Source organism: Mytilus edulis, chromosome 1 (assembly GCF_963676685.1).
Source record: "Mytilus edulis chromosome 1, xbMytEdul2.2, whole genome shotgun sequence".
NCBI classification, from domain to species: domain Eukaryota; kingdom Metazoa; phylum Mollusca; class Bivalvia; order Mytilida; family Mytilidae; genus Mytilus; species Mytilus edulis.
The window spans coordinates 96,019,553-96,034,979 of record NC_092344.1 but is presented as its reverse complement, the minus strand read 5'-3'; the positions used below and the strand labels follow the sequence as shown (position 1 = coordinate 96,034,979).

General features: G+C 30.9%; 2 protein-coding genes across 16 annotated transcripts in view; one reads left to right on the top strand and one right to left on the bottom strand.

The window, feature by feature from the left end:
- The window catches only part of LOC139495916 (alpha-N-acetylglucosaminidase-like), a 47,139-nt gene extending 32,933 nt beyond the window's left edge, over positions 1-14,206 (bottom strand). For 3 of the 9 annotated variants that reach the window (XM_071284327.1, XM_071284386.1, XM_071284369.1), the window contains exons 1-3: positions 3,015-3,081; positions 1,698-1,746; positions 876-1,033 (exon numbers count right to left, since the gene is read on the bottom strand). In XM_071284327.1, coding sequence (XP_071140428.1) covers positions 876-1,033; positions 1,698-1,746 — 207 coding nt within the window. In that variant the 5' untranslated portion in view covers positions 3,015-3,081. Of the gene's footprint in view, positions 1-875; positions 1,034-1,697; positions 1,747-3,014; positions 3,146-14,150 lie in introns of those variants that run through there. The other 6 variants (XM_071284343.1, XM_071284378.1, XM_071284376.1 and 3 more) reach the window with 3 other exon arrangements.
- The window catches only part of LOC139495966 (tyrosine-protein kinase SYK-like), a 42,466-nt gene continuing 30,380 nt past the window's right edge, over positions 3,342-15,427 (top strand). For 4 of the 7 annotated variants that reach the window (XM_071284433.1, XM_071284417.1, XM_071284410.1 and 1 more), the window contains exons 1-4: positions 3,342-3,464; positions 6,383-6,456; positions 7,315-7,545; positions 13,637-13,871. In XM_071284433.1, the coding sequence (XP_071140534.1) occupies positions 7,370-7,545; positions 13,637-13,871 (411 nt within the window). In that variant the 5' untranslated portion in view covers positions 3,342-3,464; positions 6,383-6,456; positions 7,315-7,369. Of the gene's footprint in view, positions 3,492-6,382; positions 6,457-7,314; positions 7,546-13,636; positions 13,872-15,427 lie in introns of all 7 variants that reach the window. The other 3 variants (XM_071284425.1, XM_071284441.1, XM_071284403.1) reach the window with 3 other exon arrangements.

Sequence of the window (15,427 nt, the reverse complement as noted above, 5' to 3'; positions counted from 1 at the left end):
CAGTAATTACAGTGGAAAATATTTTATAAAAATTTACAAAAATTTAAAAAAAAGGGCAATAACTCCTTAAGGGGTCAACTGACAATTTTGGTCATGTTGACTTATTTGTAGATCTTACTTTGCTGAACACTATTGCTGTTTACACTTTATCTCTATCTATAATAATATTCAAGATAATAACCAAAAACTGCAAAATTTCCTTAAAATTACTAATTTGGGGGAAGCAACCCAACAACCGGTTGTCCGATTTGTCTGAAAATTTCAGGGCAGATAGATCTTGACCTAATAAACAATTTTTTCCCCAAGTCAGATTTGCTCTAAATGCTCTGGTTTCAGATTTATAAGCCAAAATCTACATTTTACTCTATGTTCTATTTCTAGCCATGGCGGCCATCTTGGTTGGTTGGCAGGATCACGCCACACAATTTTTAAACTAGATACCTCAATGATGATTGTGGCCAAGTTTGGTTAAATTTGGCCCAATAGTTTCAGAGGAGAAAATTTTTGTAAAAGTTTACGGATGCCGGACGCCAAGTGATGAGAAAAGCTCACTTGACCTTTCAGGTCAGGTGAGCTAAAAAGTGCATGCGTCGTTTTGACCACCAAAATTTTCTATATGACTTACACTACTTTGGTGCTTTGTAACAGAAATAATAGTGAGGATCAGCAGAATTTTTTAAAGGACCATCAGGGGAAAAATATTTCTTGAACACTGAATTTTGACATCAAGACTTAATATGATATTTTTGACACTGAATGAGTGAATGTTAAGATATTAAATAAATCTTAATGGAACAAATATTAATAATCACTATTACTAAAAATAAAAGGCTTAGTGTATGCATTTGGTCATATCAAATAATCCTTTTACATACATGAAAAGTATCAATTCTATTTGGTGCTAATGCTGGATTAACTATTGCTTTAAACTGACTGGCTCTGGCACCAACAACTCTCTGTATAAGGGCAGTAACTGTCCTCTGCTGAGCATCTGCTGGTACCCGGGAGTATAGTACATCCAGTGTATGAAACTCTGAAGAAATTAATTGAAAGTTTTGTATCTATCTATTGCAATAAATTTGAAATAATGGTCTATTAATTGCAATAGCAGTAACACAGGAGAAATACACAATTGTACTAAAAACTATGAGCATTTGTCGTTTTACCACAATATAAACTTTTTAGCCTAAATAGTATCAAGACCATGAAATATAACTGGTTTAAAAAATGCTTACAAATCTAATTTTTTTTTAAATTCTGGTTTCTCTATACATATCTCTACTAATGAAATAACTAGTTTAAAAAGAGCTTACAATATAAAAAGATGTTGTATAATGAGAAAAGTCAAAACTAACGGCCTACTTAATATACAAAACAAATCTATGTATTTTTAATTCTAGTTTTTCAATTACATATGAACTACTCTTTCTCTACTTATTAGAGTGTATATTGGTAAATTTCTTGACCAATATACGTAGCAATGTCACAGAGAATATTATTGTAGTGAGTTTTAATTTTGTTTTCTCACATGTTATATATAAAACACATTAAATATAAGATTTCTTATGTAACTACATGTACTATAAATTTAGGATCTGTATACATTTCATATCCAGAAGTGTAATGTACATGTATTCAACAGCTATTGAATCAAATATTTCTAGCACTATTTACTCAAATATTTGTATACTAAATACCTTTTGCAGCCATAGCACTGGAGATCAGAACTAACAATAACAACTTCATCTGAAAAGAAAAATTTCAATAGAAATCACTATACATTTTGTAGACTTTAAACAGTTTGTTAAATTGGAAAACCAGAGATATTCAATACAAGACTGGAAAATTGAAAACAAACCACTACATATTATGTAAGTTGTAAACAGCCTGTGTACTTTCAAAATGTAACCTTCTCAACTGTCCCTTTGAAGTGTATGAACAGCAATAGCTAACAAAACACAATGGTATCAAATTCTGAGTCCTAATTGTCATTTTTATTTTCTGTATGATTTCTCTAATATTTTATAACTAATTAACAGTTATATACAGTTGTAACATTTTTGATGGCCTTTGAAGAGTTTGAAAGAATTGTACATTCTTATATACAAAAAGTTTCATCCATTTACAATGAACTCACATAACAAATGTTTTCCCTCGAACACAATAAATTAATGATAAAAAAGAATACTGTCATGAAACAAAACCAGAAGATATTGAAAATATAATCATCTGGTACTTCACTGGCTTTTAAAAAATAATTGAGACATTGGGACATTTTTTGTTATCCCTACTACCTAGTGTATTCTATAAAAATAATGATCCCTTTTCTAGACTTAGGAACAATGGTAATATGGGGACGGTAGAAAAATCAATAAAAAAAAAATACTAATGAACTCAAAATCGTTAACTTTTTTTTTCAGATCTACTTCCGTTTCCAGTCTTGTTTGCATGAGACTTTGAATAAAATGTATATTTATCAATATATCAACAAATATATGAAGGAATTGAACACCCAATAATTTTTAATAATTGTTTGATATGAAAAAAAAGTTACCTGGATAACAGCGTTTCTTTCTTTACATTGAATATGACGTCATAACTAAAATAATGTCACAACTAAATCCCTAACAACAGAACCAATATCAAAAACGTTAGGTACTTCTGTTTCTTTTATCAACATGTTTGAATTAAAAAAATAAATATAGACTTTGTTCCCATTCACAGGTAATGCCTGCCTCATATCAATTTGGTCATCATAACAATAATAAATAAATCATAATCTTCATGTTCATCTGTAAACAAAATTTCATAAAGATGTCAAAGTAACACAAATTATGTAAACATCAGAAAAAAACTTCATAATCATAGCCAATTTTTAAGTGTGAATGTTTCAGACTGAACAATTATTTTAAAAGTGTTATTTTCATTGATTCTTATGATAATGAAATACATTGAAATAACAAGAGACATTTGTCAGTGTCTCTGGTAAAACCAAACAAACAGTGTTATGTTACCTTTCAGATTGGTGCCCTAGTACTGCGATGACAGTCATGTGATTGGCGTAAAAATTATATTCAATGTGAATTTTGATCTCTAAAATTGGGATAGTTCCCCGTTTTAATAAACGCAAACACTACTGTGAATAAAGATAAAACTAAAAACCAACAATGAACCTTTTATATTTATGTTATAACAACATCATATGAATATTTATGAATCAAATTAATGTACTTGGTTACAATTTTACTGAATTCTTTTTCTCACAGATTTAATGGTAGTATTTAAATCAAGATTAATTATTATAACCTTCAATTACTAAGGAACATTCTTTTTGGTTTTCAGATGGTATACTTTCTTTTTCTAAAAATAGATTTGCATTACTTCCTAGACAGCATAGCCAATGATGATGACATGAAAGATGAAAAAGAAAGATTTACCACGAAAAAAGTTTAATTTGTGATATTGTAAGTGAAAATTAGAAAAAGTTTGCAGTAAGTATAAAACTACATGATAGTGGAGAAGGAATGTATAATCAGATACAATCTATTCAACATTGCCTGAGGCAGAGCTTCACAAAAGCTATGACACAGTGTTTAAGCAATATTTTATCCCTATGGTCCCTTTAATTTTCTGTTAGCTGTAACATAACGAAAAACATTTTTCCATCTATATAACCGTGACTATCAGTTCTATTGTAGCAATAATTGAGATTTTGAAACAAACAAAAAATATGTCACAGATTTCTAATACACATTTACATTATTTTCCTCTATGTTTATGTCGAATAACTGTATTGTAATAGTAATAAGGATTTTTTTCTAAGAAAGAAACAAGTTTGAGGCTAGTCATTGTTATTTACAGGACTTAAAATTGTGATCGGTCAAAATAAAGATCTATATTCAGTGGCGGATCCAGAACTTTTCCTAAGGGGGGGCCCGCTCCAGTCATACTTCAATGATTCCCTATATAATCAACCAAATTTTTCCTACGAAAGGGCCCCCCCCCCCCCTGGATCCGCTTATGATATTAACGCTCAAATGAATATTTGGTATAAACCATTCAAACTGCTTTTAGGTTGTTCAGGGACTTGGTTAAATGAAGGGTCAAACAGGTACATAGTACCATGCACAGAGAAGAAATGCTTAATCTTCCCGGTCACATGATTTCAACCCTATAGTCTGTGTTCGTTTCACAAATGGTTATGAATATACTTCCTAGTAGTATTCCCAATCCGTTTTTCTTAGACTGGCTTTCTCTTAACATTCTTAAAGCAGCCTTTTCACTACATAAGGATATGTACTGACTGGTCCGCCATTTGTCATAGATTTGAAAAATAGAAATCCGCTATAGATTAGAAATCTACAAAAATTGCCATAGATTAGGAAACTAAAACATTGCCATAGATTAGGATTCTAAAAAAGCTGCCATAGATTGGTGATGGCATGACGTCATATTTACCATAGATTACTAATATGTTATAGATCTAGAACCCACCATAGATTTGAGTCCTACATGTATTCAAATTCTTTCCTTTTCCATGTTTTCTGTGCTTTTCAATGACTTTCAAAGTTTTGGAAAGTCCTGTACTATTTTTATGTCTCAATTCTTGTGTGAGGGGTCATCCATAATTGTCAACCATTTTCCAAAGTGTACAAATGATGTACAAAACATACACTTGGAGGGAGGGGGTTAGAAAAAAAAACCATTTTAACTGTACACTTTTTTTAATTTTATTTCCGGCAAATACGACAGATATGTTTCAGTTTATTTTCAATAAAAATATCTTTATTAAACTTTACTACAATACACAGGATGTTCTTTATATTAAGAATGATTGATTCTTCTCTTGAAACCTGAAAATGGTTGATGTACACTTTTTGAGGGAGGGTGGGGGTTCTGAAAAAGTGTATGTTTTGTACACTTTGGAAAATGGTTGACAATTATGGATCTCCCCTTATTACGTCCCAGAAAGAACTGATTGTTAAATGACATAATTTTCATCGATTGAACTCACCAGGTGTAACACATATATAAAAAATCAAATCAAGATTGTTGTATTGATGCAGAATATCTCCAAATTATCCTAAATTTAAAATGAAATGTTGCACAATTCCAGCCAAAACACAATAGTCCATATTTTTAACTTCTGAGAACCTGTTAAACTCCATAAATATGACACATCTGAATTACCAAAGTGTTAGATTTGAATGATCTGGAAATTCAAGTTTGTCAAATTGATGTATTAATTCAGTTTGTAGATTGATTTAATGCTTATTCAACTTTTTGAACTTCAGAAAAAACTCAACTGGTGTACAATAATTTTGTAAGCAAGGATTAAAAACACACAGACATGTGACCTATATATCTTTTCCTAATTTCATGTACAAATTTTACAAATTTTAAATTCAGCATTGCTTTTTAGAGATGTTAAATTTTGTATGTCAGTTATTTATTCAGTACTTAAATAGTAGTGTATAACATGGCAGAGACTAAAGAGATCTTTGCTGTTTAAGGGATGTTTAATATTGATTTGAGCTACCGTCGGAGGAATTGTTTATCCTTAAATAAAGCAAAAGTTGTCACCTTCAATTTTAAAATAGTCATCACGCTTCAATATTAAATTATCATGGATATTAGTTTAAGCTTTTGTGTTTTGAGTCTGTAATTCAAAAGGGAAGAAATGCAATAAATTAAAAAGTCCTGCCTTCATTTACTTTTACGGGATCGATTCCAAGTAGACCTAAAATTAATTAACCCTATTCATAGAAATAACCATTACCCATACATGTACCTTCCAAGAATTATAGCCCTGAAACCAACCCTTACCAGGGCCCTGTAAAGTAAATAAAGGTAAACATGTTCACTATCGAACAGCATATTCATTGAATAAGGCAATTACTTGACATGCCAAAAACAACCCCTTTTGGAATTACCCTCTTCCTGTGGACACTGAACATCAATTTTCAACAATGTTTCATCTTTTCTTCCAATTTTTTTTTAAACCAGCTCACCAATATTATCTTGTCTGCAAACAGCATTTGCATGGATGGTTTGATTTATCTCAAGATATTAATTTCACAAGTTATTTATTTATTTTTTTCATTGTGCTTTTGATACAATTACATGTATTTAAAAATATTAAATAATATTTCAGCAGACAAACTGATTTAATAAATTAAACAGTACAATGTCTGTTTCAAAAAGAACATTGATGCAATTTTAATTTATTTATGTCTTCAATTTTAATCAGACACTTCATTTCTTGAATGTACATGTCATGCATGTACATATAGTCAGTAAAAATAGTAGTCGTTAATTTATTTTTTCTTTATTATTTCAATGCAGTTTGCTATAGCATCAGTTCAAAATCCTTTTTTTTCAGATGAAATGCCTGTAACAAGTGAAAAGTTCATCAGAAGCAACTGAATAAACTAATCTACAGAATAGAATCATAAGGTAAACTCTTAATGACTAAATGTCAATGTGACGTTTGCATTTTTTGACGCCCAACACACGAAACAAGAAATGTGTTTTTCAATTTGATAGATGCTTTTTGTGTTTTTTGTATATGTTTGTTCGTCATGAGATTATAACACAGTGACACCTGCTGTAACCATATTTTGACTATTTTACCGATTATGTCTGTTTTGTTCACGCATCGTTGTAAAAATAATGGAATTTGATGCCATTGTCTTAAAAAAGAGGTTTAGCGCTATAAAACCAGGTTCAATCAACCATCTTCTACTTTGAAAATGCCTGTACCAAGTCAGATATATGACAGTTCTTTTCCATTCCTTTGATGCATTTTATCCTTTGATTTTGCTATTTGATTAGGGACTTTCTGTTTTGAATTTTCCTCAGAATTCAGTATTTTTGTGATTTTACTTTTTATTCATATGTTTAGTACAAGATTTATTTGATAGTGAAAGCCATCTTATCCTTATCAGAGCTTTCTACAATGGACTAAGATAATGATTTTAATGGTGGCTATTAGTATGATTCAATGTTATATGGTTACTGTATGTCTCTGACATATATATTTTTTACATGACATACCTCAATTCCTGTTTCACGTGTTTAAAGTATTTCAAGTATTTCCATTACAGAAGGTCCAAATTGTTAGACATATGCATCTTGTAGATAACTTGTATTCATGTTATTTTTTTTATGGAAAAATCTTTCACAAAAGTTCATTTTCACTTCTAAATATTATACTGAATGGGATTCCTTATTATGTCACAATTTTTTATTAGATTCATATCTTGTTTTTATGGTGATTCTGGACAGTTTAACACACTTCTCTTTTATTTGCAGGAATATTTGTTTTTAAATGGTTCAGTTTGAAAAGTAATTAATGGTTTGATAACTAATGGCAACGGCAGCTCCAATTAAACCGTCATCGGTTGCATATTTTTATGGTAGAATAACAAGAGAGGAAGCAGAGCAAATTCTGGCCAGCTATGATAAGAAAGAAGGATTATATTTACTAAGAGAGAGTATTAACCCACTAGGAAACTATGCTATTAGCATCTGTCATAATAACAAGTAAGATAACTTCATTGCATAGAAACTGATTCTAGTGTTTCCTACAGGAGGTTTTGACTTGTTATGGTGTTCTGTCATGGATTTTCTTGTCACCTTGCCCTGTTTTGAAATTTTTTGGCTGCACATCTTTTTCAGTCGAATTTCATAACGCCTTGTTGTAATGTAAGATCGGTTCTCTATTAACAATGTTTAAATAAAACCATTTTGAATTATTTCTTATTACTCAAAAATAAAATTTCAATGACCGAGAATTTATTGAATTTCATGATTATGTTAGAAAAAATTTGAGGCAATCAAGTACAAATAGGTTCATGATTATATCTAAAAGGACAACATACACCTCCTCAATTTTAAAATGTCGACAATTTAACATTAAAGTTAAGAGAAACTATGTGATATGGTTTTGATTAAATGTACAACATGTAGTACACTTCAAATCAACATTGTTTAAAAAAAAAAAAAGAAACGCCCATAGAACTGAGAGTAAAGAAAAAAGATAATCCGTCTTAAAAGTTGTTTACAGTTATAAACCAAGTCAATGTTAGCTTTAATTGGTATTTATAAACATGTAAGATCCAAAAGGTATTTGATGCTGATTCTTTTGTTCAGCTAAAAACAATACATATGCTCTTGGTCATACAAGTCTTGACCAAAAAATCCTTAGATAATCAGGATCCAGTATTTAAGGTTATAACTGGAGTTATTGATTAAAATGAGGCAGTTTTATCACAGGAAGGATGTACATATATTATTTCTTACCAGTAAATATGAAACAATGGTACATTTAACTCTGAAAATCCCTATCCATAACAGTACCTTTATGCGGTAGAGGGTGCCCTAAAAGTATATTCTTCAATGCAAAAGGTGTCTGTGAAGTTTAGCCAATCTGCAATTTTGAGTTTCCTTTGATAAAAAAATTGCCCTGCAATTAATAAAAGCTGCGGGGAAAAGACTAGACTTTTCCTGCAAAGGTTTTGTTCGGATGTGTTCAATTTCATGGATACCTATGGCATCATGAGTCAGAAAAAATGTAAATGCAGGGGAGGTAACAATGCATTAAGGGTCAACATCAAGGAGGACTTTCATTGCCCATGACAATCTTTATTGCATTTTAACACCACATGACAATCCCAATGATGTTGTTATGTATAAAAAGCCATGAAACTGTATAATTTATTATACAATGTATTAGGTATGCCCTTTCTACCTCACTTGGCCCGAAGGGTCAAGTGAGCTTTTCTCATCACTTGGCGTCAAACTTTTTACATTTTGAACTTCTTCTAGAGAACCACTGAATGGAATGAAACCAAATATGGCATGAATGATCCTTATGATTTGCTGACCAAGTGTTGTTACCTTGTAGCCGATCCATTATCCAAAATGACTGCCAGCAGGGGACTTAGTTTAACATAGGACCCTACGGGAAATGCATACAAATGACTTCTTTTAGAGAACAACTGAATGGAATGAAACCAAACATAGCATGAATGTTCCTTATGAGGTGCTGACCAAGTGTTGTTACTTTGTTGCTGATCCATCATCCAAGATGGCCGCTAGCGGGGGACTTAGTTTAACATAGAACCCAATGGGAAATGCATACAAATTACTTCTTTTAGAGAACCACTGAATGGAATGAAACCAAACATGGCATGAATGATCCTTATGATTTGCTGACCAAGTGTTGTTACCTTGTAGCCGATCCATTATCCAAAATGGCTGCCAGCGGGGGACTTAATTTAACATAGGACCCTACGGGAAATGCATACAAATGACTTCTTTTAGAGAACAACTGAATGGAATGAAACCAAACATAGCATGAATGTTCCTTATGAGGTGCTGACCAAGTGTTGTTACTTTGTTGCTGATCCATCATCCAAGATGGCCGCTAGCGGGGGACTTAGTTTAACATAGAACCCAATGGGAAATGCATACAAATGACTTCTTTTAGAGAACCACTGAATGGAATGAAACCAAACATGGCATGAATGTTCCTTATGAGGTGCCTACCAAGTGTTGTTACTTTGTAGCCGATCCATCAGCCATGATGGTCGCCAGCGAGGGCCTTAGTTTAACATAGGACCCAATGGCATATACATACAAATGACTTCTTTTAGAGAACAACTGAATGGAATAAAACCAAACATGGCATGAATGTTCCTTATGAGGTGCTGACTAAGTGTTGTTACTTTTAGCCGATCCATCATCCAAGATGGCCACCAGTTGGGGGACTTAGTTTAACATAGGACCCTATGGAAAATGCATACAAATGACTTCTTTCAGAGAACCATTGAATGGAATGGAATTGCTGGCTTGAAGTTCAAGGTCACATACTAAAGTTGAAGTTGCAAATCTTAGGTCCAAATTGAAAGATGTGTCTGCTCTGACATAAATCAGGGTATTTTGGTGTTGCATTACACCAAGAAATTATTAATTGAATTTTAAGGTGCCAAATTCTTGTTTTTTTTCTGTCAAAATCTGATTTAATTCACTCTTTAGTGTTGTGGATGACTTGGTAGTGTTCTTCCCAGATATTTCATTTAGCATCCTGGTAAACAGGAAAAATTAAAATACCATCTTTTTTCTAAAAATTATAGCATCACATCCATAACACAATCTATAAGAAAACCACTTCAGATAGCATCACATTACCATGATGCTAACAGACCCTAGGGAGAACACTGCTTGGTTATATGCAAAATATGAATTATGAAAATTCAAACACAATTACAATATAAGTAGAACAAATTATAAGCCGATCATATCAATAGTAATAATTTCAAGTGATGGTATATCAATTGAAGATTACGATTTATTAATTTATGTTTTGTTACAATAAAATTAAATGATCGTGTATCAGGAAGTATCATTAACTTTTGATGTTATTAGTTGTATTGATCTTTCTAATTATATTAATTTAATTTATATATGTGGCAATTTATCTGTTTAATGATAACTAGTATTAAGACCAATAAAACCCTACTAAAAAATAAAACATTTTGGGCCTGAGATCCTTTAATGGCCTTCAGAAAATACTGATTATTTATAATAATCTTTTACTTATGATTGTTTGAAACCTGCATTTATCTTTCCAAATTATCCCAATTTACAGTTTAACATGGGGACACCTTTAGAGTGTTATGATGGTTCTTGGAATATTTACCTCATGTACTTTGGTATCCCACAAATAATAATATGGATTCATTATTATTTGTTGATTACCCCGGTACCAATTTTCAAGGATTAAGTGGGAATATAAAGCCACAAGTTGAAATAAAGTATGAATTTTCCATAGACTTATATGCAGACTTTGGCAGTGCATTTGTACCAAAATATTATATATTCAGGAAAAGACTTTTTTCTTCAATCCACAAAAAAATATAATCCATGAAAACAAAAGAATCCACAGTAAAAATGAAATCTGATTTCAGGTAAATTCATTAGTGCATTTTCATTAAGACTATTTAACAAAGACGGGCAAAAGACGGGCACATATTGATAATAGATACACAATAAGTAAAAAATAACTGTATTCTCTGTCAAATTACAATGTATCTATTTTATTAATAGCTGACTCACTTGAATAAGGAAGTGAACAAATATTTTGATATCAAATAATACTATTCCCTCTTGACTTTGACATTTGACCTTTTAAATCAATACTTCCTGTTTCCCCTTGACTACTTATCAATGAGTATACACTGATGTAACATGCAGATGCATATTAATAGCTTATGGAAAAGTGAAAACTTAATATAACTTAAAAATTACTTATACAAAAGTACGATGTATATATATACTTTTAATACTGATTTTTATTTTTGTTTGACATATATACTTATTCAGTTGATTTTGTGAGCATTGGAGAGCCACAATTTTAAGTTTTTGTAAAAATACAATGTTCCTTTAGATTTTGATTTGTTTTGCTAAGTTTCCCTTTAAGAATTGGTCAAAACTCTGAAATTAAGAATTCACATAAAAAGGGTTTTTCAAAAATCAACGAAAAAACGTTGATTGACAGTAGAACAAATTTTATGAATAATATGTAAAAGATGAAAAAGATATTGGAAATTATAGAAAAATATTATGTAAAATAGTCAACTGTACCATTTGAAATCAACATCGAGACTGAAGAAAGCCTGAATGCAACAAACTTAAATCTACCTAAAACAAAATACGGGCTAGATTTCTTCAATGTAGATACATGTATTAAGAAATATTTGTTTTTGGCTTGTAGGTCAAAGTTAAAGATCATAGTTTATAAAAATAGAGTTTTATTTCTAGTTTTTTTTCTTTTTTTTTCCATAAATCAGACCTTAAAAATATTTGCTGGACTTTAATTTAAAAAAAAAATAACATGGATGCTTCATACCTAGTGTGCAGATAGATGCCTTATGTTACGAAGTTTCCGTCTGTCATATGTCTATTGTCCTTGACCTCATTTTTCATGATTCAGTGACTGCTTGAAAACATATTGAAATTATTTTGTCATGAATTTCACTCGTGAGTAGTAAATTAACTATATTTGGTTAATGGGTTCCTTGTAACGTCTACATACCCTTCAGACTGGTTTCAACTGACCTAATTCTGATTTAATGGATCATAGATCAAGGTGAAAGTTAGGTTATTAGTCTGAGTCTCAGATAATTAACATTGAGGTCAACATATGTGGTGTATGGAACGATTATAAGGGGTAAATGTCAGTCTGGCAGGTTTTAAACCTATCAGTAAAACCAGGATAGTATTTCCAATCTCTCTGAAGTTATCAAAGTGCCTTTAATCTACTTTGATAGAAAAGTTCTTCAAAGGTTAGTCAAATTTCCTTCACAATTGAAACTGAATCCCTTAGCAAGATAAAACTGCAAATTGAAGTGATTAAGTTAAAGATGTAAATTCCTCCTATCTTTTCAATATATATTTATCACCGATGTTTACATTCAATAGCCTCCATTTTTGACAAAAAATATGTATTTTCCCATCTTATGTTATTTTTTTTTTATTTTTTTTGTATAAAAGAGCCATTTACAGTTGTTCATTTTGGTAAAAAGAATTTTTATCTTGCTGGTAAATGAAAAATTTGTTCCATTTTTATTACCAATTGTTTGAGCTTCAATAAATTGATTTAACTCTGAATATCTGTTTTCCACATATTTCTGTCTCATTTTATATATTAGCAGCCAGACTATAGCTTCTCTAAATGTTCATTTGTATGATTGCATGTTATGTACATATATTATTACATTTATGTTTTGAGATTTTAAACACAATTTTACATATGTGTAAGATGTACTGTGTGGCACATTTTCTGATTGTCACCGCTTCTTTAGACCATTTTTTACAAGACATTTATTAATTTTGTAATGTGTTACCAAAAGCAAAAACTATGGTATTTGTTTGATACACACCTTTAAGTTACCAATTACTTCCAAACTTTTGAAGGAAGGCGATAATATCCCTGGTGGCCATGTACCCCTGGTACCTGGTTTATTTCTTTTTCATGTTGGTACAAAAATGTTTGTTTGGTTTCCCATGGTGTTTGTCATAAACATTCCAAATAAAAGTTAATTCAGAAGAGGTCTTTTTATGACCCCCACCTTGTTTAAGGGAGAATAAGCTTATCCTTGTCTGTCTGTATGTCCATAAATTGTTTTTTTTTCTGTAACTTATGTCTGCCTGAATTAAATTTTATTAATCTTATACACAAAGCTAATGACCACAAAACACACATCAAGTTTGAATTCTGATGGTGTCACTTTTACCGTTCTAGAGTTATGCCCCTTTACAAAAAGAAACATTGCTGTATTTTTCATTTCCGTTCTCTTACTTAAGTTTGTCTCAACCAAATGTTATGAATCTTATACGCAATGCTTTTTACCACAAAACTCAAATGTATGAATTTGGTTACGATCACTATTACCATTCTTAAGTTATATCCATTTTCATCTTTAAATGCAAATGGGGATATCATCTGTGTCCCATGGACACATTCCCATCATTTATTTCATAAGCAACATTAACTTTACAGTTTATCATTTTTCATATGATGATACATGAAGCTATATAGCTCCAATTAACAAACTTAATTATATTTTAGTTTCCATCACTACAACATTGAGAAAAGACAAGATGGCATGTATAAAATATCTGATGGTCGTCCCTTTCCTGGACCTGTAGAATTAATACAACATCATGAGTATAATCTGGATGGTATGATTACAAATCCAAAGTTCCAATGTGTCAGGCAGCCATTCCAGAGACCTATAGCATTTAGAGGGATGACATATACAGAGCTTGAGAATGAACTTATATCTAAAGCAGAATCTATGAAGGTAAGACCAGATTGAATGTTAAGTCGATTAGAAAAAAATTTGAGCTGTTTACTGCCTGTAACTTTCCCTGCCAAATTTCTTTCTTGCTTCTCTTTGTATAAGTATTGAGCTATGCTTTTTTTAAAAGGCCTCAAAAAATTTTGTGAATATTAAACCCTTGAAGTTTTAGTTTTAAAAACTTAAATAAGTCAACCTTCTACACGAAGGTAAAAAAAAAAGAACTGCAAATTGAAAAATTAAATTACAAAATTAATGCTCTATGAAAGTATTTAAACTTACAGTAATGTAGACACCTACGATTTAAATCTTAATGCAGTCTCTATCTACCTTTTTCTTGGATTGAGTTTTTGACTTATATCAATACTTTATCATATGATCTTAAAAAGCAATGTCTACAATAATAAAGTAACATCTGTTTTCTACATGCATGTGATCATACTATTGTTTATGGGCATGTTGATGAATAAATGAGTTCTTCATTATGCATAAGGGTGTTTATCAACATTTATCAACTAACCAAGTAATAATTATGATGATGATTAAAGTAAGAGGGTTGTGAAAGGGGATAGTGCATGAAGAAAATGAATGAATAAGTAGTGTTAAGGTTTAATTGTGAATTTCTGACTATTCACTAAACAGATCTAGATGATATAGCACCTTCGCCAGAGAAAGTTATGATATTAAAATATGGTCTGAAAGGATTTATTCATATCAATTCAGAATATACTTGTATGATTTTTTGGCATATATTAAATTAGTAGGTGAATATGAGCTCTTTGAAAACTTTTTTCTTTTCTTTTTTTTGAAAACTTGGGATCCATCATCTGTCCTTCATTTTTTTTGCATCATTAAAAAAAAAAGATTTGTCAGGTTAACTCATTTGCTTCAATTACTTGTATGTTTCTAACTTGAAAAATTATATAAGTGGTTCCACACAACCAATCAACAAGCTAATATAGCAGTATTTAGGACCATAACAAAAAAGAATTAAGCAGATAAATTGGTAATTTTTTATCATAGGTTTATTATACACCCCTTTACAGAACGTATTTATGGTAAACCAATGTCCATCCGTCCATCTGTTGTCAACATGTTGTCAACATGTTGGACACTAACAGAAAACGCTTTAACCAATTTGAATGAAACTTTGGTGAATTGTTTATATCTATTTAAGTGAGCTCCTTATGATTGTTATAAATTTCAGATTTTAGGTTTCTGAGTCATGGGATTTTATTCATTAAAAGAAAGGGTATTTTCCAGTTTTCTGACATTAACTAAAAAGCACTTTGATTGTTTATCTGTTGACTTAAGATCCCTTTCAACTTTTAACATTTTCAATTTTAGGTTTCAGAGTTGTGGGATTTTATTCATAAAAAAGAAGGGATTTTCCAGTTTTGGTCAATAACTGAAAGTGCTTTGAGCAGTTTTCATGAAAATGCAGTGACTGGTTTATATCTATTAAAGTAACCTCCCTTTAGTTTTTTTTGTAAATTTCTGATATGACATTGAGGAGATATGGCACTTTATTCTTTGAAATTTTGTAAATTTAGAGTTTT